This window comes from Amphibalanus amphitrite, unplaced genomic scaffold (assembly GCF_019059575.1).
Source record: "Amphibalanus amphitrite isolate SeventyFive unplaced genomic scaffold, NRLGWU_Aamphi_draft 000565F_arrow, whole genome shotgun sequence".
NCBI lineage: Eukaryota > Metazoa > Arthropoda > Thecostraca > Balanomorpha > Balanidae > Amphibalanus > Amphibalanus amphitrite.
This window is the reverse complement of record NW_024882059.1, coordinates 172,416-198,866: the sequence shown is the minus strand read 5'-3', so window position 1 is coordinate 198,866 and position 26,451 is coordinate 172,416. Positions and strand designations below refer to the sequence as shown.

At 48.1% G+C, this 26,451-nt stretch overlaps 3 protein-coding genes across 3 annotated transcripts in view; 2 read left to right on the top strand and 1 right to left on the bottom strand.

The window, feature by feature from the left end:
• Positions 1 to 26,451, top strand: part of LOC122393949 (transmembrane protein 209-like) — a 93,013-nt gene that overhangs the window by 31,826 nt on the left and 34,736 nt on the right. The window lies entirely within an intron of this gene.
• Positions 12,891 to 14,309, bottom strand: LOC122393942 (serine protease 33-like). The gene has a single exon (XM_043390425.1). It carries the CDS (start codon positions 14,307 to 14,309, stop codon positions 12,891 to 12,893), a length of 1,419 nt encoding a protein of 472 aa, XP_043246360.1.
• LOC122393941 (serine protease 33-like) lies at positions 24,995 to 26,413 on the top strand. The gene has a single exon (XM_043390423.1). The coding sequence runs from the start codon at positions 24,995 to 24,997 to the stop codon at positions 26,411 to 26,413; it is 1,419 nt and encodes a 472-aa protein (XP_043246358.1).

Below are 26,451 nucleotides of genomic sequence, written 5' to 3'. Positions count from 1 at the left end.
GTCGTAACTGAATGCGCTGAGGCCGTAAAATAATAACATGGTGTATTGAGGATCGTTTGTCATATTGCCTGACTATAAACGGCATACATTGACTTTGTAAGTGATTTCATTTTAGTGAGCTAAGCGCATTCACTGTCAGTGATGCATCACATCTGCTTTGCCACATTCTGCCCCATGAGTGATTTCTTATCAGCTGCTTTGATTAGCTATATGCAAATTATGCACGCAGGGTTGTATACCAATCAAGTCGATTGAATTGATTGATTTGTTTCAACGCGTATTTTGAGTTGATTGGATTGAGTCGATTGACTTTTCGAGATGACTGGTTGACTGACTCGTTTGACTTTAGCGACTGGTTGACTGATTTGATTCCCGAAAATTAGAGTGACTCGTATGATTGAGTCGATTGAATGGAAAGTTCAAATAAGTTTTAGTTGACAAAAAATAATGACACCAATTGATGACATCAAAGATCACAAAACTACACTGAAAACTGCTTGTCATTACAACTGCAATATGGGGTAGATGGCCAAATAAAGAAGAGGGCCTTAACATGAACAGCCAACTTTGACTTTCAACTGCAATAACTCATAACTGCTCCAATCCTGGTGATAGAACCTGGCGATGCACCTACCTACCTTTCTGCGCTCAGCAGGAAACGTTTTTTTTTTAATCCAGATGATAAAGTGCAAGGCCCTATATACTAATAAAGTGTGATTAATTAATAATTCACATCTCCACATCTCCTCAGAAACAACCCACTGAACTCTATAAATATCTGAAACCCCTACAAAAATAACTGAAACAAAAGCGCCGTTTTCGTCTCGCTAATTACGTTTACTTACCTAATTTGCTGCATTGTTTAATTTGCAGCAGAACGTTTGTTGATCCTTTTCTCCTGAGAGACTAAGCATAACATATTTAATATATTTCATTTTCCTTAAAATATTTTACCGAATATTATTAAGTGGTTTTATTTCAAATGAAATAATAATCAAAACGAAATTGGTGTTGTACCTACAACCGATTTATTTTATGATGATCTACCATACTGCATGATATTCAATCACGTCATCTCACCAAAAAATCAAAAGACGTAGAACAAGGATTTATAAAAGCTTAGCATACTTATTAGCAAAACCGGCAAAACGTTTTCTTTGCAGTAGCACCATGCCGTTTTCGCGTTTTAATTTTCCTTGTTCCTACTTCCTTTGTCCTTAACTTATCCTGTGGTTCCAGAGTCCCTGTCCTCTCCATTTCCTTTTAAATATATTTTTAATACTCATCCTTATCCCCCAGTCCTAACAGTTTCAAATTGTATTGCAATAAAATGTTTTGAATTCTTCGCATAGGTACCTAACATTGACATGCCACGTCCAGAGTCGTGGACCGCTAAATGCTTCAAATATCTTCCTTCCCAATCTGACAACATCCCACGTCTCAAATGCACATTGTGTGGAAAGATTTTTTAGGCTGCCCGTCAGTCTCTGTCTAACCGAAACCGTCACATGCAGGTAAGATATTTATTTCTATTTCCCTATGGTTAATATGTTATTGATGCATATTATCCATTAACCCGCGCCCCAGTGGCGGTCTCGGCCAACTTCGCCCTAGTGGGGGGGGGGGGGGGGGCATATGTTACCACCCACCTCTAACTCAAAAACTAAGAGGGCTAGAAAGACGCGGTAAAAAGCAGTCGATAGCCCTCAATGTGTACGTTTGAAAGTATTTCGGTCATTTTTCATCTTAGAGCAATATTGGGGTCACCAGAGGTCATCAAAGGTCAAAATTTGCCAATTGTCATTATATTTTTCAGAAAACATGCCGCTATCTCATGAACTATGGTAGCTAGAAAAACGCATAGAAGAGCAATCGATAGCTTTTAAACTCTTCTTTTGAAAAGGTCATTATCAATGTTGACCTCAAGTCAAAGGATTAGCCTCCAGAGGGCAAAAACTCCAAAAATAGCTGTTTTTACGAAAAGTGTTTTTCGACAATAACTTTCGACTACAAAAAGCCACGACATTTCTATTGCCAGAATCGTGTTCCCCTGCGTATTTACAAATTGCAACCGAGCTCCGCCGTGGGGTAAGGTGGGCAGGGGTTTTCGCACTACGGCTGCGGTTGAACTACCGTCTGTGGTAGAAACTTCAGGACGATGGCGCGTTTCATACGAAATCTGGCGCAATGTTTGTTTGCTTCTGAACTTGTCACCATGGAGGAGAGAATACTCCTTCCTCCATGTTGTCACTGAACTCTATAATGTTCTGTTGTTGTTCTGTTGTCTGTTCTGTTGGAACTTGTACTGTTGCTGTGAATTCTTGAAGTGGGAGTGTTTCAATAACAATTTGTGGATTATTTGAGTTTCTTTATATACCTAAACATAATACTGATATGATCAATTACTTAGTTTGGGAATTGATACACATTTTGTAGATTCAAGATTTGTGCGAAAGCTTGTGACTGAAGAACGAAAACAGTTTGATATGATGGCTCAAACATGGAAATGGAGGACAAAAGTAGAGTTTCAACATTCCAGCATGTGAGAATAACTTCAGAAATTCATAGTTCTGTAGTATTGCATTCTTCTTATGTACAGTTATAGGTTGAGGTTTTGTTAGGGTATTTCAAATTCATTGCGTCAGTTGAGATATAGCTGGATTGCGGATTTTTTTTTTTAGAATCATTGCATGGTAGCTAGGTACTTGTTCGGTAAAAAGGTATGTGATGAATGCCATGAGGTTTTTTATGATTTAATATGTGGTCGTTGTTGTACCTACAAAAATGCAAGCTTACTAGCAACTAGTTTCTGAATCAAATCGAAAGTATTTGCCATGAATGTAAATATGTACCTGCAAAGTATGTCAATAAATTTGTGTGATGTTGACCAGAGAGTTTTATCATCTGGGCATTTGTGTCGCTTCTTACATTAGGTGTTAAGCATAGTAATTACGGATGAACTTTGTGCCAATATCTTCAATGCACAATGTATGTAGCATGTCTACAACCCTCACTGATCCTGCTATAGCTATAGGCATTTGGCACCAGCTTGACCAAGGGCATGAACTTCACAGTTGCACAACCTTTTGTCATGTACCACCAGGCACTTTTTTACTTAAGGTGCACATAGCAGTGCACACAACAATGTGCACAGGGCCTACACAAAAACAACATGATTAGTGTGCACTATGCACAGCATTGTACCCTGATTATTTGAATATTTTGACCACTCAACAGTCAACAGTCAGGAGATAATTATTGAATATCACATTTATTATACATCACTTGTCAAACAAGAGCATGATGACACACATTTTGACAAGCAATCATGGTAGTATTCCAATAAGTTGGACAGTCACCTCCCTGGGCGTCATTTTTCCAGGAAGGTACCTCTGCAGGTGTTGTGGTGGTAGGCTAGGTTGAATTGGGTTAAGTTAGGCGAAGTAAGGTGGGAACCAGGTCAGACCGTAAGGCCTGGTCAGGTTGATTTTAATCTTTCATTCTGATTTGACATAGATACCTATTACCTATGTTTTTGCTCCAGCCTGAATTTCATTAGGTAATGAGTTAATTTTGCTTTGTTTTTATCTGTCTTGTTTTGTGTTTTTGTCCCTTATATTTTGCCCCATAGGCAAAGGTGGAGCCTTTTCAGGGAAGGTGGTGGAGCATGATTGGAGGCGCTCAACTAGACGGCATAGGAGGGCACGATTTCTGAACGCGCACTGATGCCTGATTCAAGCCACGCTGTCTTCATGCGGGGCGGCGCGCTACTTAAAAGTCCCTAAAAGAACGGGAAGTGATGCCGATAGAACCTTCTTCAATCATTCTGGGCTAACGCTTATGACTTGGAAAAAGTCGCGATCCCAATTCAATCGAAAACCTGTGGGTTCTTGTTCAGCAGGAGGTGTATGAAGAGCCACCCGCCATAAGCACTGCTCAACCGCAGGCACAGGTTACTTTAGACGGCGTTGGTCCGCATCGAAGCCAGTGTGCTGGAGAATTCATTGGCTGAAATGCTCCAGAACATTCACCACTGTGTTTTTATGAAAGGTGGCTACAAGCTCAGTTAAAAGAAAAAGTACCAGATTGTTTTGCTTTTTAACCCGGCAGTTGCTGGTGTATTTCGCCACCCACCGTTTGCGGGGGGGGGGGCGTTAAACGCCCCCAGCTGATAACTCGAGAACCAATAGGCGCAGCGAAACGCACGAGGCGGCAAGCGAAAGAACGCGACGAGACGCTTCAGATGAGTACTTTAAAGTTGAATTTTGAGGTCACAGGTCGGGTCAAGGTCAGGTCAAACACCTGAAATCGGGCTTTCAGTAGCATGGACTTCAGGACTTCGCAATGGGCGCCTCTCGTCAAAAGCTCTGTCAAAACGGTGCACAATCCATCATATAAGGCCTACAAGAGTGTCAGCTCCATGTAGGGGTCAGTCAAGCATAGGTCAGGGTTAAGGTCAGGTCAACCGGGTAGGCACATATCCCCGAAAATCAAAACTGATATTCGCAGCCCGTGACACATGTTTTATGGGTAATTTGGGGCGTAGAACACGATGGTGACATTCATTTTATCATATGTGTACGTGTTTGGCTCAAAAAGTTCAATTTAAGAAATGCATGTATCATGGTCGTGAAGTACCTAGTCACAAGAAATTGCCAAGATTCAGTTCAAGATTTTGGAAAATGCGGAACGATAATCAATAATCGAAGATAGCCATTTGATTGTTCATGGTATTGGCAGTCTAATGGCGTTTACTGCATGTCTGTTCTGTGATTTTATATGATTTTTTAAACATATGCCGTTTTTGGTCGAAAACTCAGAAATCATGACGTCACTACAACCTCGATATCTCAAAATTTTTAGGACCGATTTTTTTGAAACTTTGTCACAATAAACTTCAATCAATTCCCTACAGGTACCTAAAATTTGGCGCGCCTGCGGCGCGCCGTTTTTATGCTATGGCCCGGCGAAAAAAGTGGGGGCGTTTAACGCCCCCCCCCCAGCAACTCACGGGTTAATTACAGCGGGAAGAAAGGTGTCCGTATAATTTCGTTACACCCCCTGTAATGTTCAAATGGTTGCTAAATTCGAAATCAGCTCCAAAAACTAGCCTAGAAACATGTAAAACTCGAATAAGGAACCGAGGTCATCAAAGGTCATTGAGCTGACCTGACCTTCAGGTGACCTTGACACCCACCCTAATGCATGGGACCAGCATCATATCACATGTTTCAACGCTTGAAACCACGTGAAGACTGCAACCGCGCGGCTAATGCGAGCCGACATACGCCGAATCGCGATTCGGGCCAAACATGGTCTCGAGAAATAGGTCACAGGTCAAAGGTCATTTGGGTCAGGGTCGTGAAATTTTCAGGGTAGGTGTAAAATTGATAAAATCGGGGGCATTGAAAGTTTCGTCGCGATCGGACGGTTTTTAAGTGAGTTACTCACGAAAAACTGATAAAGCGCACCCAAAAAGGCAGAAATATACACATGCGATATCCTATACTACGAAAAAAGTGCATCATTTTTTAACGTCGCCGACAAATTGTAATTACCCTAAGCTCAGGCAGATGTATGGTAGAAAATCCCCCAAGTGAAATACACTACGGCGGAAATAAAATACCCTACGGCGGAGCTCGGTTGCAATTTGTAAATACGCTGTTCCCCTCGCCGAGACGCTTCGAATGAACTATAATTTGACCTTGAAAGGTCAACTTGAAAATTTGACCTCAGGTCAAGGTCATGACCTTACCGGAAAAGATCATGTTGCATATCAGTCGATGCGTCTCAACAAGACAAACACAATGAGACCATCCGCAGCGTTCTATCTTTTTCCAATCGAGAGTTATTGGCAAAAATCTGTTTGTAGCCTCAAATGACCTCGGATGACCTTTCTAGAGGCTATCAGCAAAAAAGACACCTTGGTCATCACGGGTGATCCTAATCATTGTGATTCTGAAATAGTTGGACTGTTCCGATGCGTACACACGGATCTAGAGGCATTTTCATTTTTCTCCATTGACTTGTAATGGAAAGGTCATGCCACTGACCTGACCTTAGGTCACGGATATAAAAAATCCGAGAGATACAAATTGTAGGCGCCCATAACAGCATGCCATCCACCAAGTTTGAAACCTTTCTGACAATCACTGCAGGCTGGACATGATTGCAAGCTTTTTTAGGCTTGGTCAGTTAACCCTCGCCGGACCTATTGGTTTTCTACATACGCGCCGGCCGAGGGGGGGGGGGCGGGTACGACCCCCCCCCTCGCCGTTTCGCCCCTGGTGGAGCTAGCGCGACGCGGAAAAAACGAGCGTGTGCGCCGTTACGAGACGCAGAGATTGGTACCCGATTTTAAGGTCCTAGGTCATCCGGTGACCTCTGAGGTCAGGTCAAGTGCCTCAGGGTACGGTTCAGTTTTTGGTGAATAACTTCGCAAAAAACGGCCGCAGAGCGCCGATTTTGGCAGCATCGTGTTTGCCTCGCTCAGGCGCGTCGAATGATATACTTTTTGTCCGGGTCAGGTCAACTTGGGGTGTTGACCTCAGGTCAAGGTCAGGTCAGCACCCCCAGGTCACGAAGTTGGTCGAAAGAGGTCATGTCGCATATCATTCGATTCGGCAGGCCTTCCTGAGTCCATTGGTGATTTTCCCGACTCGCTAGCTCAATTTGATCAAGAGTTATTGACGAAAAACTAATTTGACCTTGATGACGTCATAAATGACGTCACGCAAGGTCAACATTGCAAAAGTGACGCATCTAACCTTGCAAGGAGTGCATCAAATCACGATTCTGTGTGCTTGAGATAGTTGGAGATCGTTCCCGGCGCCAGAATAGCAGTTTTCATTTTTCCCCATTGACTTATAATGGTGAGGTCACGAAAATGACCTGACCTCATATGACCTTTAGGAAAAATCCGAGATATACAAGTTGTGGGACTCATAATGGATACTAGATCCTGCAAGTTTCATTTCCCTGGCCTGTGACATCTCCTCTGGCAGTGAGGGCGTTGCGAAGTTGCGACATCTGAAGACCGTGCAGAGGTTCACTTATGACGTCATAGGTCAGTGACCTGACCTGACCCAAAAATGCGGTTGGTGTCAAAAGATGCGGCTTGGATTAAAGGTCAGGTATGCCAAGTTTCAGCTCTCTATCGCCAGCGTGTTCGGAGCTATCGCGAAAAAACCCTATGGGGGGGGCGGCACCCGCCCCCCCCCCCTCGGCCGGCGAGGGTTAACTTGACCTGGTGACCTGACCTGACATGACCTGGGGTCAAAAATTTCACACATTATCCAAAATTGATGTACCAAAAGCTACCCCAAGCGGCGCGGCGCTACGCGCCGCGGTTTTTTATTCACACGCAAAAAACGCGACAGGGTGGTAACATATGCCCCCCCCCCCACTGGGGCGAAGGTTAAAATAGACATGGTGTAGGGTAAATGGCCAAATCACGAACACTGCCAAAATCCGAGCAGCCAACTTTCAACTGCAATATCTGATATTTAGTGTAAATGGAGTTGGAATATGGCCAAAATTAAATTGACAACTTTTAGGTGAAAGGTGGTGATTTGGGTTAACCCGGCGGCCGCTGGGCCTCCGCGCCACCCGCCGGCCGCTGGGGGGGGGGGGCATATAGTTGCCCCCCCCCCCATTACTTCTGCGACGATATCGTCGCAACGCGAAGAGATAGAGAAGCGAAACTTTGCACACATCTTCCTGAATACCTAGCCGAGGTTGTGTTTAAATTTGGTGTTGATCCCATTTGAAATGACGTCACAGTGACGTCATAAGTGAAATTATAGATTTGCGATTCTCATATTCCTCACGATACATCAGATATATGGGACCGAATATAAAGGGCCGATTATTCGTCAGAAACTAGATGGAAGTGTAGTTAGATGTTTTAGGATGACAGCAGGTGCTGTCTAGTTCATTTACAGATGAGTTTCATGCTTAGCGTCATCAGAAACGGTCCATATCGGAAAACGACAAAACTTTATGACGTCACTGTGACGTCATCTTAGGTGCTAAAACCAATAAACTTTCCTTCAACATTGCCTAGGTATTCATTTGAAGCTATGCCAAGTTTCACGTTCGTAGCTCATCAGGTTTCGGAGATATTTTACAAAACGTAAAGGGGGGGGGCAACTTTATGCCCCCCAGCGGCTCGTGGGTTAAGGGGCGAGTCAACTACTGGGTTATTTTGCACCCATTAAATGAAACTCTGCTCCAATTCTACCCATTGAACCTCAATATCATGATCCACCTGTCCATCACTAGGTATCCATCCTTATTGCATAGAAACTTTGGATGGCATGGCAATTTATAATTTTAAATGACAATATTTTTATGTTTCTTCTGTAGGTAGGTAGGTAGGTACCTACTAGGTAGGTAGGTACACCAGACTGCTATGGACACTTTTCCAAGTTGGTGGGGCAAAAAACCTAATGTATGTTTTGGTTTGAGTCGTTTGATTGAGTTGATTGATTCCTTTCATTGTCGCGTTTGAGTCGATTGAATCAATTTCCGAAAACTGCTCTGACTTGATTGATTTGATTGGTTTCCCAACTTTGTCGTGATTGAATTGATTGCTATTGATTGAGTCGTATACAACCCTGTATGCACGTCATGCACGTGAACACTGCACAGTGCACAATGCGCGTATCTCTAGTGCATATATCACAGTGCGCGTCCTCCGACCGTATTGCTAGCACCCATCCAATCAATTTACAGCATCATTGAGCTCATTGTGCGAAATGGTTGACATTTTACAGAACATTTCCTGGTCATTCAGCTTCCATTTATTGTTGGCAATGTGCCGTCAAAGTGAGCTCTCTGTCGCCAACGTATCACAAAATCTAGCTTGAAATGCACACATTCTAATAAATATAGCAGACTTTCACATAGATGTGAGCAAAGTTGATAGTGGATTTTTTTAGAATAGTTCCATTAAAAATGCGGGAAATGACAAAACGTAGCTATTGTTCAAATCAAATGCAAGCAAAATGCACTTATATCGTTCAACATCCTCATTGTTCAGTGCCCATAGGGAATGCGTACAGATAGGAATGACATCCAAATGCGCGTGCGTTAGGTATATCTCGTCCATACAGGACAGGTCATGTATGTAGAAATTAATTCCCTGGTCTGAGCACACCATGCTATGATCCATCCAACTAATATAACCGTCTTTCCCCGTGAATAAAATGCAAACCATATGACTTCATGCCTCTACGGAATGCCAGGAATTACCTATACACGTGGTCTTGCCCCTGCCAGCATGATTGAAGCTTCCAAGCTTCCGGTGTTCAAGTGAGCTTGGTTGAAACGCAAAACATATGTCGTTATCTCAAGGGTCGACTCAGCCCCACCATCATATTGAGAAGTCGGCGACCACCGCAATAAGCTCCAGCAGGTGGCTGACTCGGGCCAGAGTCGCAAGAAGGTCCCCGCAGGCCACAACACAAGTCGGCTTATCGGCTACACACACATAACACACACACACACACATCACAAACGGTAGCGAGCCGGTTCATTTGCGGCCGGATTCAGCGTCGGAGGGCTGAACCGGATACACAATTAGACTGCATGCATTCAGTTGCGGCTGCACGGCGATGATAGAGTTCAGTCTTTGCCCGGGGGCCGGGCTAATGGTTTGCGGCTGGGCACCGGTCCCTGGTGGCTCAAGCTCCGATCAATGGTAGTACTTACCTAACCGAGATGGTAACAGGTTCCGGTAAATGAATAAACTTTCCTGAGTGATAGTTCTTGAGTGGAAATGGAATCTATAGCCCATTGAATAGGTTGACAACACTTCGACATTATTTTACATTGGTTGAGTAGCCGGTGTCCTAACCATTCCTCGGTGACTTATGCTGAACTTGTTTGTGTTGTAGATCACTCATGCCTCACCTTTATCATTGATACAAATAGCTGAATAAAATTTCATAGAATATGTGACGTGAGGTATCAGCAGACATATCAACGTATCGACAGCCTAATCAACTTCCTGTTTCCTTTTCAGCACATAAAACTACGAGTGCTAAGAGCTTGTTTTCTTCTAGCTATCGCTTCTGAATGATGTCGAACTTGGAATGGAAGTCCTATAAGTGAATTCAACTCGCTGTCAGGGTACATTGGAATTGGACTTCGTTTCCACAGAGGCTGCTGTCGAAAAACACAGACTAGTAGGGAGAAAGAAGACCAAACAGCGTCGGCGGGATAACATAGTGGAGCGCGGGCCGTCGGCCACACACAAGTTACACATCTCGGCTGGGTCGAGGTCCGAGCTGCGGCCTCCTGTCCGCGGCCGGACGTTTTTCTCCGCCGGGTTTTTGTTTTGTCTCCGCTGTCTCCGTTTGTGATATTGGGATCCCAATGTTCTGTCTGTCGTGTTTGTTCCCGTGTGAGCGTGAGCGATCGTTGGACAAGAGGCCTTGGAGCTGCACTCTGTTGGGGAAGAGCGAGAGGCCTTGGGAAAAGTGGAAGGCAGCCCTGCTGCGCCACTGGCTTTGTTCGCGATGCAAGCGGTCGGCGTTCTTGCTCGCAGTCGATTCTTCAGTGTCCACTGAGCTGAGATGGTGAGTAACCGCTGACCTTCAGCATGGCCCACATACTAAATTATGGCTCAGCTTTGTCACGATGATAAGAGCTTCAACATGCCAGGGTGTCCAGACTAATCTTTGTTTTCCAAAGCTTATTAACTTTGGTCAGCTTCACGTCTTGTGTTTTTTTTTTTCAACAATAAAGTTATTGTGCTCGACTGCAATTTTAAGTCAAATGTTGAACACTGGCTTGGATTTTTTGCATTAGTTGTTTAGGTCAACGTCGCACTGCAGAGCAGAAGCATAAATCCCCAAATATTCATGTCTTTAACCACTTTTTCCCTTAGGATAAATGGGGCACATATGACGCACGCAGCGTTGACGTCATTCCTCATGGCTCCAAGTTCGCACGCATGAAAGAGTCCATGCAGATACCAAATAAGCCTTCAAAAAAAAGGCTTCTGTACCACCCACTACCTCAGCAGGTCAGTCCACGCCGATACGACTACGTACAAAGCCCGAGGCCAGTACTAACAAGACCCGTAATATAACCCTCGGATCGCTCGAGGGAATCCCTCTCTGTCCCATCCCCTCTATGTTGCGGTGGTTGTGGATCATATGATGCGCGCGCCCGGCTCAAAATGTGGCGTCGGCTGGCTCAAAATACGGCCCAGCCGTCGCCACCCTCGGCGGTGTCAGCCGTCCTCCCCCCCTCCCCTCCCTGCCCCCACCTGTAACGGACAGGCCGCCGGCGGGTACACGCGTTGCATGGCAGATGGGTCGCCAAAGGTCAGGTCAGGTCGGCGCCCGCTGCCGCCCCCGGACTGGCAGTAATGGATGAGCTGTAAATCTCGCTAACGTGAGGGATGGCGGGGCGTGTGCTGGCGATTCGGGTCAGAGTCGGGGATAATTTGAGCCCGATGATAGACACCGAAGGTGACTAGAGGTGCTCGAGGTTTACCGATATGGGGCATCGAACAAAATGCACAACACGCTGAATGAATCAACACGCTTCTGGTCCTAAGGTATTAATTACCAGGTGACATATCTGGTTTTACGATATCAGGCTAACGCACAACATTCAAAAGTCTTTGGATGAGCCATAAGTTCTTGCAGTGTACGACTCCACGATCACAGGCGCTATAATATAAATACCTAGATAAAAACCAATTACCAGCGGGTACCGCCTTAAAGCACTACAGCTAGTCCACTCAAACATGACATGATGAATATTGCAGGCCTCGTGGTGCATTACATTGGCAGGCATACTTTACTTATATGTTCCACTTCCAGGCATATTTGGCTGACTTGCGTAGACCACGCTGGCAGAAATGATTCGCATTATTGTCTGGTCACGTCACCGTACCCCAACATGTTGCTCGTTAGGTAGGTATTTGTCGAGAGACGCCACGAAGAGATGAGAAGCTTATCCAAAAATGTCACCTATCTATTACAAATACCTACATACCTACCTACAGTTTGCATGCTAAAAACAATGTGGTCGAAACTGAGTTGCCCTTACCAATGCGTCAAAAATGGCGATCAGGATCATTTTTATTTTGATGGTTGGTAGGACCAAAACTTATTTGGAACATGTTATCAAACTTCTTTTCTTTTGCCTCTTTTGACTAGCTGTGACAAACTCAATCAGAAAAGGAAGAAAATTTTGCAAAGAACTAGGAATCTTTGGTTGCCTTCCTCTTCATGACCTCATTTTTACCTTACTTTGTACCTAAATCAGACCGTTTTTGTTTCTGAAAACGGATATTTGCCATTTTCCCCAGCGGAGCGCTCAACACCAAGCCATTACCCCTGTCAGTCGTTAGTAGAAACAGTAGCAGCTCTTACTGATTAATTGTTATTTGATAGCATGCTGAGAAACCAGAATAAGTGTTTTTGCAGTGTGATAAGAAGAAATGGTAGAAAATATGCTCGCCCAACTTTTTCACAATATATGTATTTATTACAAAACAAAACACACATGACATAATGGCAACAATATCAAGCTCGAAGTTTTGATCGAACGCTCGCAGAGGGTTGATCAGTGCAAATGTCTGTCGTAGATATTACAGAGGACAGTGGTGTCAGACGGTGCTGTCATGGATTCAGTCGGTGTCAGTTGAGATCTGCCGGATCCAGTCGGTGTCAGACGTCAGTTAAGGTTCTGTCGGATCCAGTCGGTTTCAGTTGAGGTTCTGTCGGATCCAATGAGCTTAGTTGAGGTTCTGCTGGATCCATGGTCATTTATTGTCAGTTGAGGTTCCATCGGATCCAGTCGGTGTCAGTTGAGGTTCCATCGGATCCAGTCGGTGTCAGTTGAGGTTCTGCCTGATCCAGACAGATTCAGTTGAGGTTCTGCCGGATCCAGTCTGTGTACTGGGCGACGCGCGTGTACACGCCCGGCTTGTTGGGGCCGGCGCACGAGTCGCCCCACGACACGAGGCCCACCAGCTGGAAGGTGCCGCCCAGACGACATGCCAGCGGACCGCCGCTGTCGCCGCCGCACGAGTCGACACCGCCCTCCAGGTAGCCGGCACACAGGGTGCCCTCGGGGAAAAAGTGCCGCTTGGCACCGTACACCTTGGCCGAGGCGCACACCTTCTCGGGGATGACGGCTACGCGCGCGGCCAGCAGCGAGGAGGCCAGGCTGGCGTCGTCGGCCGGGTCGGTCAGGCCCCAGCCGGAGACGACGCACTCGGTGCCGTCGGCGGGCCGCTCGAACGGCGCCGGCAGACACACGGGTGACACGCGCGCGCTGTACACGGACTTTTTGTTGGAGCCGGCGCGCAGCCGCAGCACGGCCAGGTCGTGCCGCTTGCCCGGCTTGTCGTACGCCGGGTGGATGACCAGCTTGTCGATGGCATACGCCGCCTCGTGCTCCTCGACGGCGTCGTTGGTGTGGTCGCCCAGCACGACCAGGTACTGATCGCGGTCGTGTGTGACCATGCAGTGGGCGGCGGTGAGCACGTGCTGCGGAGAGACCACGGCGCCGCCGCAGTGGTGCACCCAGTAGCCGCCGCGGCGCACCTTGATGTGCGCCTGCCACGGGAACGCGCCGTACGGGGCGCCGCTGCCGCCCACGATCCGTGTCGTGGCCTGCCGCTTGCGGGGAGGCATGTAGAACACCGGCTGACTGCCGCACTGCGCCGCGCGGGCCACCCGGGCAGAGCGACGACGGCGCACTGGCGGGCTGCTTCTGAGAGACAGATTCACCTCGTCGGCTGCAGATGACGCGGCAGTCGGCTCGGGCAGGTCAAACAGGTAGCGGGCTCCTCGGGTGCCGTTGGTTTTGGCCGCCGTGCGCTGGTAGGAGGTCCACTGTGCGCCGAGCGTCTGCTCGGTGCCCTGGTCTGTGTGCAGCTGACAGCGCCGGTACTGGCCGTGCCAGCTGAAGCCCTGACAGCGGGGCGTGTTGTCGCAGAGCTTGGCGCAGGCGGGCACCGTCAGCGAGCTCCAGTAGACGCGGCTGCCGCTGCGAAGCGGCGCCTCGGCCGGCCGGTAGCCGGGCAGCGAGGGCTCGCAGCCGAGCTCGTCCCAGCCGGCGGCGCAGTCGGCGCGGCCGTCACAGAAGCGGCGCGGCGACACGCACCCGTCGCCGGTCGAGTTGCCGCACAGGTAGGAGAGCGTGTCCTGACACCGTGTCACCGCCGGCGTGTCAGTCGGTGTCACGAACACGGCCAGCTCGGTCTCCTGGCTGCCGACACAGCCGGCCGCCAGCAGCCACACGGCCCACACCGCGCTAAGACTCAGCATCGTGCTCATAGTCGGCTGACAGGGGATGTTCCAGCACCACGTCCGTTCCCGGCTGTATTAGTCTAACTAGTTGTCCGACTCCCGGCGCCGCTGCACCGTTTCCACAGCAGCACCGGGCGCGGCTGTGAGTTCCCTGTGAGCCAGAGTCCCACTGCGCTGTGTTCATGGTCACGGTCGGCGTTATATACCGCCCGTCGGCTGCAGGGGCTCAACCCATCTCTGGGTCAGTCAGGCGCCGCCGGTAGTGACCTTGGTGCCCCGGCGCTACCCATTGCCACCCCGTCCCTCCCCGGCGGCAGGATGAGCAAGGCTGAAACGAACGCAGGAAGTCCGCGTTGGCTGGACGTTTTGCGGTTGGCTGGGTGAGCACAAGTGGTGTTAGCTTTGAGATTCCCGAGATAAAGCTCGGCAAATATGCTGCGCCTGCTTTGTTGTCAACCAGTTGTGGTCTGTGAGAAAAGAAAAGCCGATATATTTTTGAAGTGCGCATCGCTGGACGCCGCCGGCAACGTGGAGGAAGTCACATCAATTTGGGTCAAGGTGACGTTTTCTGAAGCTCAAGGAATCGTTTCTTTACCGAAGAGTGTCAGCTCTCTACCCGGCAGTGGTTTAAATAGCGCCGGATAATAGTCGCTCGACGTCTTGTGGAGCACGTGGTGTTTGTGATGATTCCTCAGAACCGGTTTGGGCGATTTTGTTTTTCCGTATTCAGCTATGCGCCGTCTGCTCAGACGGCAGTTTAAAGTCGGTGCTTCCATACGGCTTGGTCTCTGGTCATAATGTAAGAGGAAACCCGACTGGGAGTGGCACAGATCCCAAGGAGAATTAAACCCATTTACGCGGATGACGACTTTAATTGGAGCCATTGCATGGAATGGCAGGCTTATATCTAGACAACATGTGTTGGAGCAGCATTGCCAAAAGTCCGTCTTGTGATCATATCTTCATGGAATTTTTTTCGCACCGATTCAGCTTGAGCAATTTTGTTATCCATTCGCCTAACGATATGGAGAAAATATGGATACCGATACCTACATATGGATCACTTTTCCTCCATTACCAGGCTCTGGAACACCGGCGAATTCACTAACGGATCACAGTCGATAAACCCAAATCCCCCCGCAGCTCAGACAGCCTTCGGAGTGGCTCCCTACCGCACAGCAGAGTACGTAACACCCGGTATGACGCTGGCCTCACCCCCTTTTCAACCGACCGACTAATTGTCACTAATCCGACCGGTTGCACAGCGTTCTGATTGACGCGTCCGTTTGCAGGCGGCCGTCCCCCTTCGCTCCCCGCTAAACTATCTGCGCAACTGGGTCAGGTTCATCAGATAACCGTGTCGAGGACGATGGCAAGGTTATCGACCGGTCGACCGCGCGCTGCGCCCCAGGGCGGACTGTTCCGTGTCCCTCAACAGGGAAACATTGGAGCAGAGAGGAAGGGAGAGAGCGAATTGCGCAGCGGGTCTATACCGGAAGGCAGCCGGCCGGAAGAGTTTGTTTTGTTTTGTGCGTTCACATAGTTTCCTGAGCCTGGACGACCTTGGATGAGGTCACTTGTCTGTCCAAATGTGGGCGAAACAAACAAATATTGTGGTGTAAGATTATTTTTTAGCATAATGTTCGTAACTGACGTTAACCCGCGCCCTGCTGGGGGGGGGGTGTTTGAACACCCCCCCCCCCCTTGTGGTTTTTCGCGAATATCTCAAAAACGGCGGCGCGGAGCGCCGCCGTTTTTGTACACCTTATCATACATCAATTCTACACATGTTGTGAAAATTTCAGATCAAGGTCGTTCAAGGTCAGGTCACCAGGTCACTTGAAGTGACCTCACCTCATAAAAAGTTTCAATGACTGTCATAGCTACACCGAGTGACCGATCGCTTTGAAACTTTCAGCGATTGATAAGGGCAACAGTATCTATAAAATGTATATCTCGGAATTTTGATATCGGTGACCTAAGGTCAGGTCAATTTTGCGACCTCCCCATTATAAGTCAATGGGAGAAAATTGAAATGCGCCTCTTTGGGACGAAAGACATTATAAACACTCCCAAACACTGAATTACAAGTGGTTTAGACACACTGAACATGAAAATGGTGTCCGTGACCCTTGTTTATGCCCTAAGGTCATCTTAGGTCACGAATGGAATCTAACAGTTTTTCGCAAATAACTTTTGATAGAGTCATGCTAGAGCGATGAAAACGCCTTAGATGTGTTCACATCGACGATACGGATCGACTGATATGCAACATGACCCTTTCCGGTCAGGTCATGACCTTGACCTGAGGTCAAATTTTCAAGTTGACCTTTCAAGGTCAAGTTATAGTTTATTCGATGCGTCTTGACGAGAGGAACACGATGCCGGTAAAAGTAAGCTCGTACAAGGCTTGGGTCAAAAGTTATTGCCGAAAAACTGTTTCCAAAAAAATCGGCTATTTTTGCAGTTTTTGCCCCCTGCAGGCAAAACCGTTGACGTTAGGTCAAATCCGAGAGAATTACTCAGAAAGGGCGTTAATAGGGCTATCGAATGCGCTTTTCCGCGGCGTTGTAGCTCTATTGGTTCCCGAGTTATGCGTTGGCTTCTTGGAAATTTTCCATATTCGACCTGGAAATCGGCGAAATTTTGCCTTCAATGACCTCTGGTGACCTGACCTTACACCTGACCGAAAAATTGACCGAAGTGATTTCGTCATTATTTTTGACGCTCTTTCGAACGCCGCCTTATGCGTATCGCTACGTGGCCCAGGAGCCGAGTTACAAGGGGGGGTGTTCAAACACCCCCCCCCCCCAGCAGGGCGTGGAAATCCAGGACCCCCAGCCGGGCGCGGGTTAAACAATCTATGACAGTCATTCGCAATTGTTTCATTCCTCGACAAGTCTTATGTCATAGCCAATAGCCATTACATAACGCCAACAGATTCAAACTTTCAGTACTGAGGCTGCAGTGATCGAACTCAGATTATACGTCTCAGAAACAAGTTTTAAGCTGGCTGTCCGCTGGTAAGGCACGTATTCGACGCCTAATCGCTGAGCGCTTATTACGCACGGAAAAGTTGAAATATTGCAACTCGTCAGCCCTGGGTTCGGCGGCACCTACTCAGGATGGAGCCTAAATTGCCTAAGTGGATGCCTGGAGACCTTTAATGTTTTACTCAGGCTTATATTGAATGTAAACAATAATCTCAGAACTGGCTAACGCAGGCTTCCGTCCGTTAACCCGCGCGGGGCTGGGGGGGGGTAAATTTTACCCCCCCTCGCGAATTTTTGCGATATCTCAAAAACGGCGGCGCGCAGCGCCGCCAAACTTTCAGTACCTTTTCTTACATCAATTTGCCACGTTCCCTGAAAATTTGAGCGAAATCCGTCGGAAAATTTTTGAGAAATTGACGTTTTAGTGACGTCATGTTCGCCATTTTCGCCTCAAAAACGGCAAAAGTTCAAACGCCGCTAACATCTTCATTTTTAAAGGAATCAAGACGTAACAAAAAAGGTTATACGTAATTTTACTTTGTCTATCAAATGGCTATCTCGGTTTTTTGAAAATTTTGGATTTTGGCCTAAATTTTTTCAAAAAACTGATTTTTTTGGGAAAATCATTATAAAATCCAAAATTTTGAGTCTATCGAAAAAACCGGAATATATGTCAGAGAAGTGGTCTATGTGCACCTACATACCAAATTTTAGAAGAATCGGTTCAAAAATGTGGGTGTTATTCGAAATTTTATGACGTCACGACACACAAAATTTTTGAAAAATGACTTTTTTGGAAGTTCTAGACCTCGTACGGAAACAAAAATAGCACCATTCGATTCGCCGTGAAAAACTGCATCAGATAGACACCTTTTTAGGCCTTAACAACCAACTTCAAAATTTGACCTCACTTGACCTGACCTTGACCTGACCTCGACCTGAAATCCATCCAGAGGTGGTCCATATCACTTATTGAGTGTGCCTATTGAATTCTATGAGTAAAATGACCCATAAAACATGTGTCGCACATGCCCTTTTCTATATTTTGTTTTTTGGTGACCTGACCTGACCTGACCTGACCTTGACCTTGACCTCTGAATGATATTTTATGCAACGAATATTGTCTTGGTAGCCTAAGAACACGTTTTGGGCGATCAGTCTCAGTCCATGACTCCATTCTTCGGCAACTACGGTGCAAGGTCGATACTGTAGAAACTTGCAATTTGTACCCTTGACCTGACCTTGACCTTGACCTCAAACTTAAAATTAAGTACATGTTTTTAGTAGTTCGTGATGAGAGCTTTCGATTGGCGTTTGAATTTTCCAAATCGGACCATTAGTTCGGGAGATAACAGGGGGGGTAAAATTTACCCCCCCCAGCCCCGCGCGTTCGGCTGGAGACCCCAGCCCCGCGCGGGTTAAACCTCGAGAGAGGGTTAAATCACAAATGTACATTAACATTTTGAATATTTCAGATACCTATACAAATATTCTGATATCTTCCTAAATGTCTTTTTTTAATAGTTGCGCGAGATAGCTTCGGATTTTGTTTATTGCTAAGCTATTATAAGCATATGCGCAAGGTAGTCCACCATACGATGAGTTCAAAGGATCCATTCCTAAGAATATGTCGAATAACTAGTCAGGGCATCTTATGAAGGCCCAACTCTAATTGATGTAAACATGCTATTTTTTACCTTCTTTTTCGTAGTGCTCAGATGTTATGCAAGACATCCTTGAAAGTTAAGAATGCAGATAGCAGAAAGAGCGTCATTGGAAACGTAGTGGCCCGCTTCGAGAGAATCGCATTTTTCTTAACCCTATTCTTGGCGGGCTCCGCCGGGACAAGAAACTGGCGGGGGGGCCGATTCGGCCCCCCCCCCCCTTCAGATCTCAAAAATACACATCGCAGCGACAAACGGCAAACGGGCGTTTGATAGGTCGTTTAAAGATCTACAACTTTTACATAAAACATTTTCAGGTCAGGTCAATATTGAGGTCACCAGAGGTCATCAACGATAAAATGTTTTGGAATTAGTTACCTATATAACTTTTAAACTAAGAAACATAGAGACATAAAACTAATACATTTTTTGTTGCTCTCGCCGAGGCGATCCGAAATAAGTATGTGATGACCTTCACAGGTCAATTTGAAATTTGACCTGAGGTCAAGGTCAGGTCATTCATCAATGAGGTTGTGGGGTATGGTCATGCTGCATACCAAACGACGCGCCATGACCAGGCGAGCAGTTTGGTACCACTTACAAGTCTTTAGCACCATCATGTCGTGATTTATTGACAGAAAAACGATTTATGACGTCACATGACCTCAGATGACCTTTGCCGGTGCCCCTGTCAATTAGCGGCACCAGGATCATCACCGATGAGATAATTTTCCATAATACTGAGAGAATTGGGTGGCTTTGACTCGTTTACACGAAGCAGGAGGCGTTTCAATATTTTCCCATAGGCTTGCAATGTAAAGGTCACGATCTGGCCTGACCTCAGGTCACAAATATGAAAATTCTGAGATATACAAATTGCACATACTGGTACCCTAACTAAAACCTGAAGAGAAGAAATTGATCGGTCAAAAACTCTAGCTCTGGCGTGATTGCAAACTTTTCTGAGGTGGAGTCACCAAACCGCCTCTGGTGACCTGACCTGACCTGACCCGGCAACTTTTTTTTGTCAAAATGTGTGCAATGAATGTTTTAAAAAAGTCACCGAGTATGAACTTTTAGTCTTGCGGCGTTTGGCAATGGCACAAGAAAAAACTGAAGGGGGGGGGGGCCTTAAAGGCCCCCGCCAGGAATAGGGTTAATAATTCATCATTTCATCCGTATTCTGCAGAACACTCGAGAGATCCCGCATGCAGAAAATAATGCGTATCAGCCTATATGCGGATAAAATCACAATCCTTTCAAAGTTGGTTTTTATCCAGGGATTTTGAGACACTGAGCCACCACAAGTCTCCAAATACCCACGAAGCTCATGCATAAATATTGCCATTTGAGCAGATAAACAATGAATACGGAAGCCAGGAGATACGGCGTTGAGCAGAAGAACCAAGGCCGTTAGACGATACCAGAAAAGACGGAAAGCCCGTCGATGTGTAAGCTCCTCATGAGCGCTAAATGACATCAAGCCATAGCAGACTGCATCCGCAGATTATAATGCTATTGGTGCTCGTGGCTGGCACCGGGTAGCTTCGCCTCGCATAGCAACAGAGTTTCGAAGGGACACTGCTACTGAGCTGGAATCCACTAATTCGCGTAGCTTTGTTGCTCAAGTTTGAGACAAATTTCTTCGAACAAATCATTGTTGCATCAATCAGAAATGTATCATTACGCAGTAATAGATTATAGCAACAGAGCAGTTCGGTGAAACCATTGCAAATAACTGTTAAAAAAAGATTCAACGACATGTCCGGAACAAATAATTATGATCCTTTCCTGACCCGTCATCAATTGAATAAAGTTGGTGGACATCAGAGGACTCGGCGATTCGATATGGCAAAAATACATAGGGACAGGCATGGTGATAAATCACACTAACAATTATTCACACGGTTATCAGCAAGCATTGTGCAATTCAAAGTATATTTCAGTTAAGCTGTACAATAATAGGCTGTTTGGTCAAATCATACCGCATACATGCAGCTCTCTCTTATCAACACACCACCGCGAGGTTTCTTGGTAAGCATTTAAAGCAAGGTGCTGACTCATCATATTTGAGTGGCAAGTAATAAAGCTAAATAAAGCTCACCGAACTGGCTTCACCGTTTCACGAATTGTGTTTTCACAGTACGATAATCATTCTAACTATTTCCTGCTTAGCAGCCGAAACGATTCAGTAGGCGAGTTTACCGCCTATAGTCTAATTCTGTATCAAGCTCAACCATTGCGGTCGGAGTTCCTTCGGCAGTTCACTTCACTCATCCGTCGCCGGGCCATAGCATAAAAACGGCGCGCCACAGGCGCGCCAAAATTTGGTTACCTGTAGGGAATTGATTGAAGTTTATTGTGACAAAGTTTCAAAAAATCGGTCGGAAAATTTTTGAGATACCGAGGTTTCAGTGACGTCATGACTTCTGAGTGTTCGACCAAAAACGGCATATGTTCAAAAATCATATAAAATCACAGAATAGACATACAGACATGCCGTAAACGCCATTAGACTGCCAATACCATGAACAATGAAATGGCTATCTTCGATTATTGATTATCGTTCCACATTTTCCAAAATCTTGAACTGAATCTTGGCAATTTCTCGTGACTACTTCACGACCATGATACATGCATTTCTTAAATTGAACTTTTTGAACCAAACACGTACACATATGATAAAATGAATGTTACCATCGTGTTCTACGCCCAAAATTACCCATAAAACATGTGTCACAGGCTGCGAATATCAGTTTTATTTCGGGGATATGTGTCTACCCGGTTGACCTGACCTTGACCCTGACCTATGATTGACTGACCCCTACATGGAACTGACACTCTTGTGGGCCTTATATGAAGGATTGTGCACCGTTTTGTAGAGTTTATGACTAGAGGCGCCCATTGCGAAGTCCTGAAGTCCATGCTACTGAAAGCCCGATTTCAGGTGGTTGACCTGACCTTGACCCGACCTGGGACCTCAAAATTCAGCTTTAAAGAACTCATCTGAAGCGCCTCGTCGCGCTCTTTCGTTTGCCGCCTAGTGCGTTTCGCTGCGCCTATTGGTTCTCGAGTTATCGGCTGGGGGCTTTTAACGTCCCCCCCCCCCCCAGCAAACGGTGGGTGGTGAAATACCCCAGCAACTGCCGGGTTAAATGTGAGACCGAAATCACGCATTGCTTTAACCCTCGCCGGCCGAGGGGGGGGGGGTGCCGCCCCCCATAGGGTTTTTTCGCGATAGCTCCGAACACGCTGGCGATAGAGAGCTGAAACTTGGCATACCTGACCTTTGATCCAAGCCAGATCTTATGACACCAACCGCATTTTTGGGTCAGGTCAGGTCATTGACCTATGACGTCATAAGTGAACCTCTGCACGGTCTTCAGATGTCGCAACTTCGCAACGCCCTCACTGCCAGAGGAGATGTCACAGGGAAATGAAACTTGCAGGATCTAGTATCTATTATGAGTCTCACAACTTGTATGTCTCGGATTTTTCCTAAAGGTCATATGAGGTCAGGTCATTTTCGTGACCTCACCATTATAAGTCAACGGGGAAAAATGAAAACTGTTATTCTGGCGCCGGGAACGATCTCCAACTATCTCAAGCACACAGAATCGTGATTTGATGCACTCCTTGCAAGGTTAGATGCGTCACTTTTGCAATGTTGACCTTGCGTTACGTCATTTATGACGTCATCAAGGTCATATTAGTTTTTCGTCAATAACTCTTGTTCAAATTAAGCTAGCGAGTCGGGAAAGCCACCAATGGCCTCAGAAAGACCTGCCGAATCGAATGATATGCAACATGACCTCTTTCGAACAACTTCGTGACCTGGGGGTGCTGACCTGACCTTGACCTGAAGTCAACACCCCAAGTTGACCTGACCCGAACAAAAAGTATAGCATTCGACGCGCCTGAGCGAGGCGAACACGATGCTGCCAGAATCGCGGCTCTGCGACCGTTTTTTGCGAAGTTATTCACCAAAAACTGAACCGTACCTTGGGGCACTTGACCTGACCTCAGAGGTCACTGGTTGACCTAGGACCTTAAAATCGGGTACCAATCTCTGCGTCTTGTAACGGCGCACACGCTCGTTTTTTTCCGCGACGCGCTAGCTCCACCAGGGGCGAAACGGCGAGGGGGGTCGTACCCGCCCCCCCCCCCTCGGCCGGCGCGTATGTAGAAAACCAATAGGTCCGGCGAGGGTTAAGCAGAGCACTTCGGCCGCAAGCTTGACATGGAAAAGACGATAGTACACGTTAAGGCTGAAACAGGACTCGTTACACATCAGGAAATCGCATGCGAGAGCCTATTCAAATATATTGCAATCCTTCCATAGGCGGCGGAACGGGGAGGGCACCGGGGCACCGTGCCCCCCCCCTTTGATTCTGGCATTTTAACATTAGCCCTATGGGCGTTGCATGGAAAGAATGGGACCAAAAATCGGCAGTGCCCCCCCCCCCACCCTTAATTGAAGGTGTTCCGCCGCTACTGAATCCTTCCCGCATCAATCGCATGCGGGAGGTGCGATACGATTGATGCGAGCGTGAGTTAATGTATTTGAATAGGCTCTCGCATGCGATTTCCTGACTGCGCGGAGAGAGTCTGTTTCAGCCTTTACCGTCGTTGCTAGGCCGTTTTGTGTTCCGTGTCTTTTCTCGTGTCAAATATGTATGATCGTCTCAACCGTTTCAGCCGATTGCACCGTTTCGAACCGGCGGCAGCTGGGTCTTCGCGCCAACCGCCAGCCGCCTGTGGGCGGGGGAGGGGACACTTTTTCTCTTCCGACGATATCGTCGCAATGCGGAGAGATAGAGAAACGAAAGTTTGCACAACTATTCATGAATAGATATCCGAAATTGTGCCTAAATTTGGTGTCGATCAAATTTAAAGTTCTGGGATAGCTGACGTCACTGTGACGTCAAAATGACGTCACAGTGACTTCAGCTATCCAGTTATACCTAAATTGGGGTTTCTTAAGTTTCCAAACAACATATCCGTTATATAGGATCTAGTATATCAATATAGGACCGATCACTGGTCAGGACCTGGTCGAAGGTGTACTTATATGTGTCAGGATAACAACATGTGCTGTTGGGTTCATTTACCGTCAGGCGCTGTATTCATGTATCCATTCATTTAAATATTATTGTGTTCAATTGTTTGGCATTTATTTGGAAGTTTTACAAAAAATCCCTCCTAATGGCCGCATTGTAATCGAACCGTATTGTGTTGTAAAATATATAATTTTCATACAAAATATATGATACATACCGCTGTAATTTTTATACTGGTCTGATCGTAGCTCCTCCAGCTGGGGAGAATAAGCGTTTTGATGCCCCATCATAATTAACAATCGGTTCCTAACAGTCAAGACAGATAAATGAGCTGTACCTCTTTCGGACGAAAACCGTACAATTTTTCAAACAAACAATCAAACATGTCTTTTTATTAGCATCCTTGACACCATCAGCCACCTCGTGGCCTGACTTAGGGTCATTTTTTATTATGAAAGACTTGCCTATACAGCCCTCCTACATCAGCGTGCCAGACAAACTCAACGAAGTCTGCCTTTATAATAAGCACTTAGATACATGACCTAATGACACGATGGAAAAAGAGCTTGTCATATCTGGTCTGATCTTTAAGCTTAAAACAAAACACCCACTACCCTCCCACATACATATTCCGTGCCAATATTATCAAAACATGTCAAAGCCAACGCGGACTTCCTGCGTTCGTTTCAGCCTTGCTCATCCTCATGCCACCGGGGAGGGACGGGGTGGCAATGGGTAGCTCCGGGGCACAAGGTCACTACCGGCGGCGCCTGACTGACCATGATGATGGGTTGAGCCCCTGCAGCCGACGGACGGTATATAACGCCGACCGTGACCATGAACACAGCGCAGTGGGACTCTGGCTCACAGGGAACTCACAGCCGCGCCCGGGGCTGCTGTGGAAACGGTGCAGCGGCGCCGGGAGTCGGACAACTAGTTAGACTGGTACAACAGGGAACGGGACGTGGTGCTGGAATTATCCTCTGCCAGCCTCTATGAGCGTGATGCTGAGTCCCAGCGCGGTGTGGGCCGTGTGGCTGCTGGCGGCCGGCTGTGTCGGCAGCCAGGAGGCCGAGCTGGCCGTGTTCGTGACACCGACTGACACGCCGGCGGTGACACGGTGTCAGGACACGCTCTCCTACCTGTGCGGCAACTCGACCGGCGACGGGTGCGTGTCGCCGCGCCGCTTCTGTGACGGCCGCGCCGACTGCGCCACCGGCTGGGACGAGCTCGGCTGCGAGCCCTCGCTGCCCGGCTACCGGCCGGCCGAGGCGCCGCTCCGCAGCGGCAGCCGCGTCTACTGGAGCTCACTGACTGTGCCCGCCTGCGCCAAGCTCTGCGACAACACACCCCGCTGCCAGGGCTTCAGCTGGCACGGCCAGTACCGGCGCTGTCAGCTGCACACAGACCGGGGCACCGAGCAGACTCTCGGCGCACAGTGGACCTCCTACCAGCGCACGGCGGCCAAAACCAACGGCACCCGAGGAGCCCGCTACCTGTTTGACTTGCCCGAGCCGACTGCCGCGTCATCTGCAGCCGACGAGGTGAATCTGTCTCTCCGAAGCAGCCCGCCAGTGCGCCGTCGTCGCTCGGCCCGGGCGGCCCGCGCGGCGCAGTGTGGCAGTCAGCCGGTATTCTACATGCCTCCCCGCAAGCGGCAGGCCACGACACGGATCGTGGGCGGCAGCGGCGCCCCGTACGGCGCCTTCCCGTGGCAGGCGCACATCAAGGTGCGCCGCGCCGGCTACTGGGTGCACCACTGCGGCGGCGCCGTGGTCTCTCCGCAGCACGTGCTCACCGCCGCCCACTGCATGGTCACACACGACCGCGATCAGTACCTGGTCGTGCTGGGCGACCACACCAACGACGCCGTCGAGGAGCACGAGGCGGCGTATGCTATCGACAAGCTGGTCATCCATCCGGCGTACGACAAGCCGGGCAAGCGGCACGACCTGGCCGTGCTGCGGTTGCGCGCCGGCTCCAACAAAAAGTCCGTGTACAGCGCGCGCGTGTCACCCGTGTGTCTGCCGGCGCCGTTCGAGCGGCCCGCCGACGGCACCGAGTGCGTCGTCTCCGGCTGGGGCCTGACCGACCCGGCCGACGACGCCAGCCTGGCCTCGTCGCTGTTGGCCGCGCGCGTGGCCGTCATCCCCGAAAAGGTGTGCGCCTCGGCCAAGGTGTACGGCGCCAAGCGGCACTTTTTCCCCGAGGGCACCCTGTGTGCCGGCTACCTGGAGGGCGGTGTCGACTCGTGCGGCGGCGACAGCGGCGGTCCGCTGGCGTGTCGTCTGGACGGCACCTTCCAGCTGGTGGGCCTCGTGTCGTGGGGCGACTCGTGCGCCGGCCCCAACAAGCCGGGCGTGTACACGCGCGTCGCCCAGTACACAGACTGGATCAGGCAGAACCTCAACTGACATTGACCATGGATCCGGCAGAACCTCAACTGACACCG

Excerpts from the sequence above, each read along its gene's own strand:
- LOC122393942 (XM_043390425.1), bottom strand. The coding sequence starts at position 14,309 with ATGAGCACGATGCTGAGTCTTAGCGCGGTGTGGGCCGTGTGGCTGCTG.
- LOC122393941 (XM_043390423.1), top strand. The coding sequence starts at position 24,995 with ATGAGCGTGATGCTGAGTCCCAGCGCGGTGTGGGCCGTGTGGCTGCTG.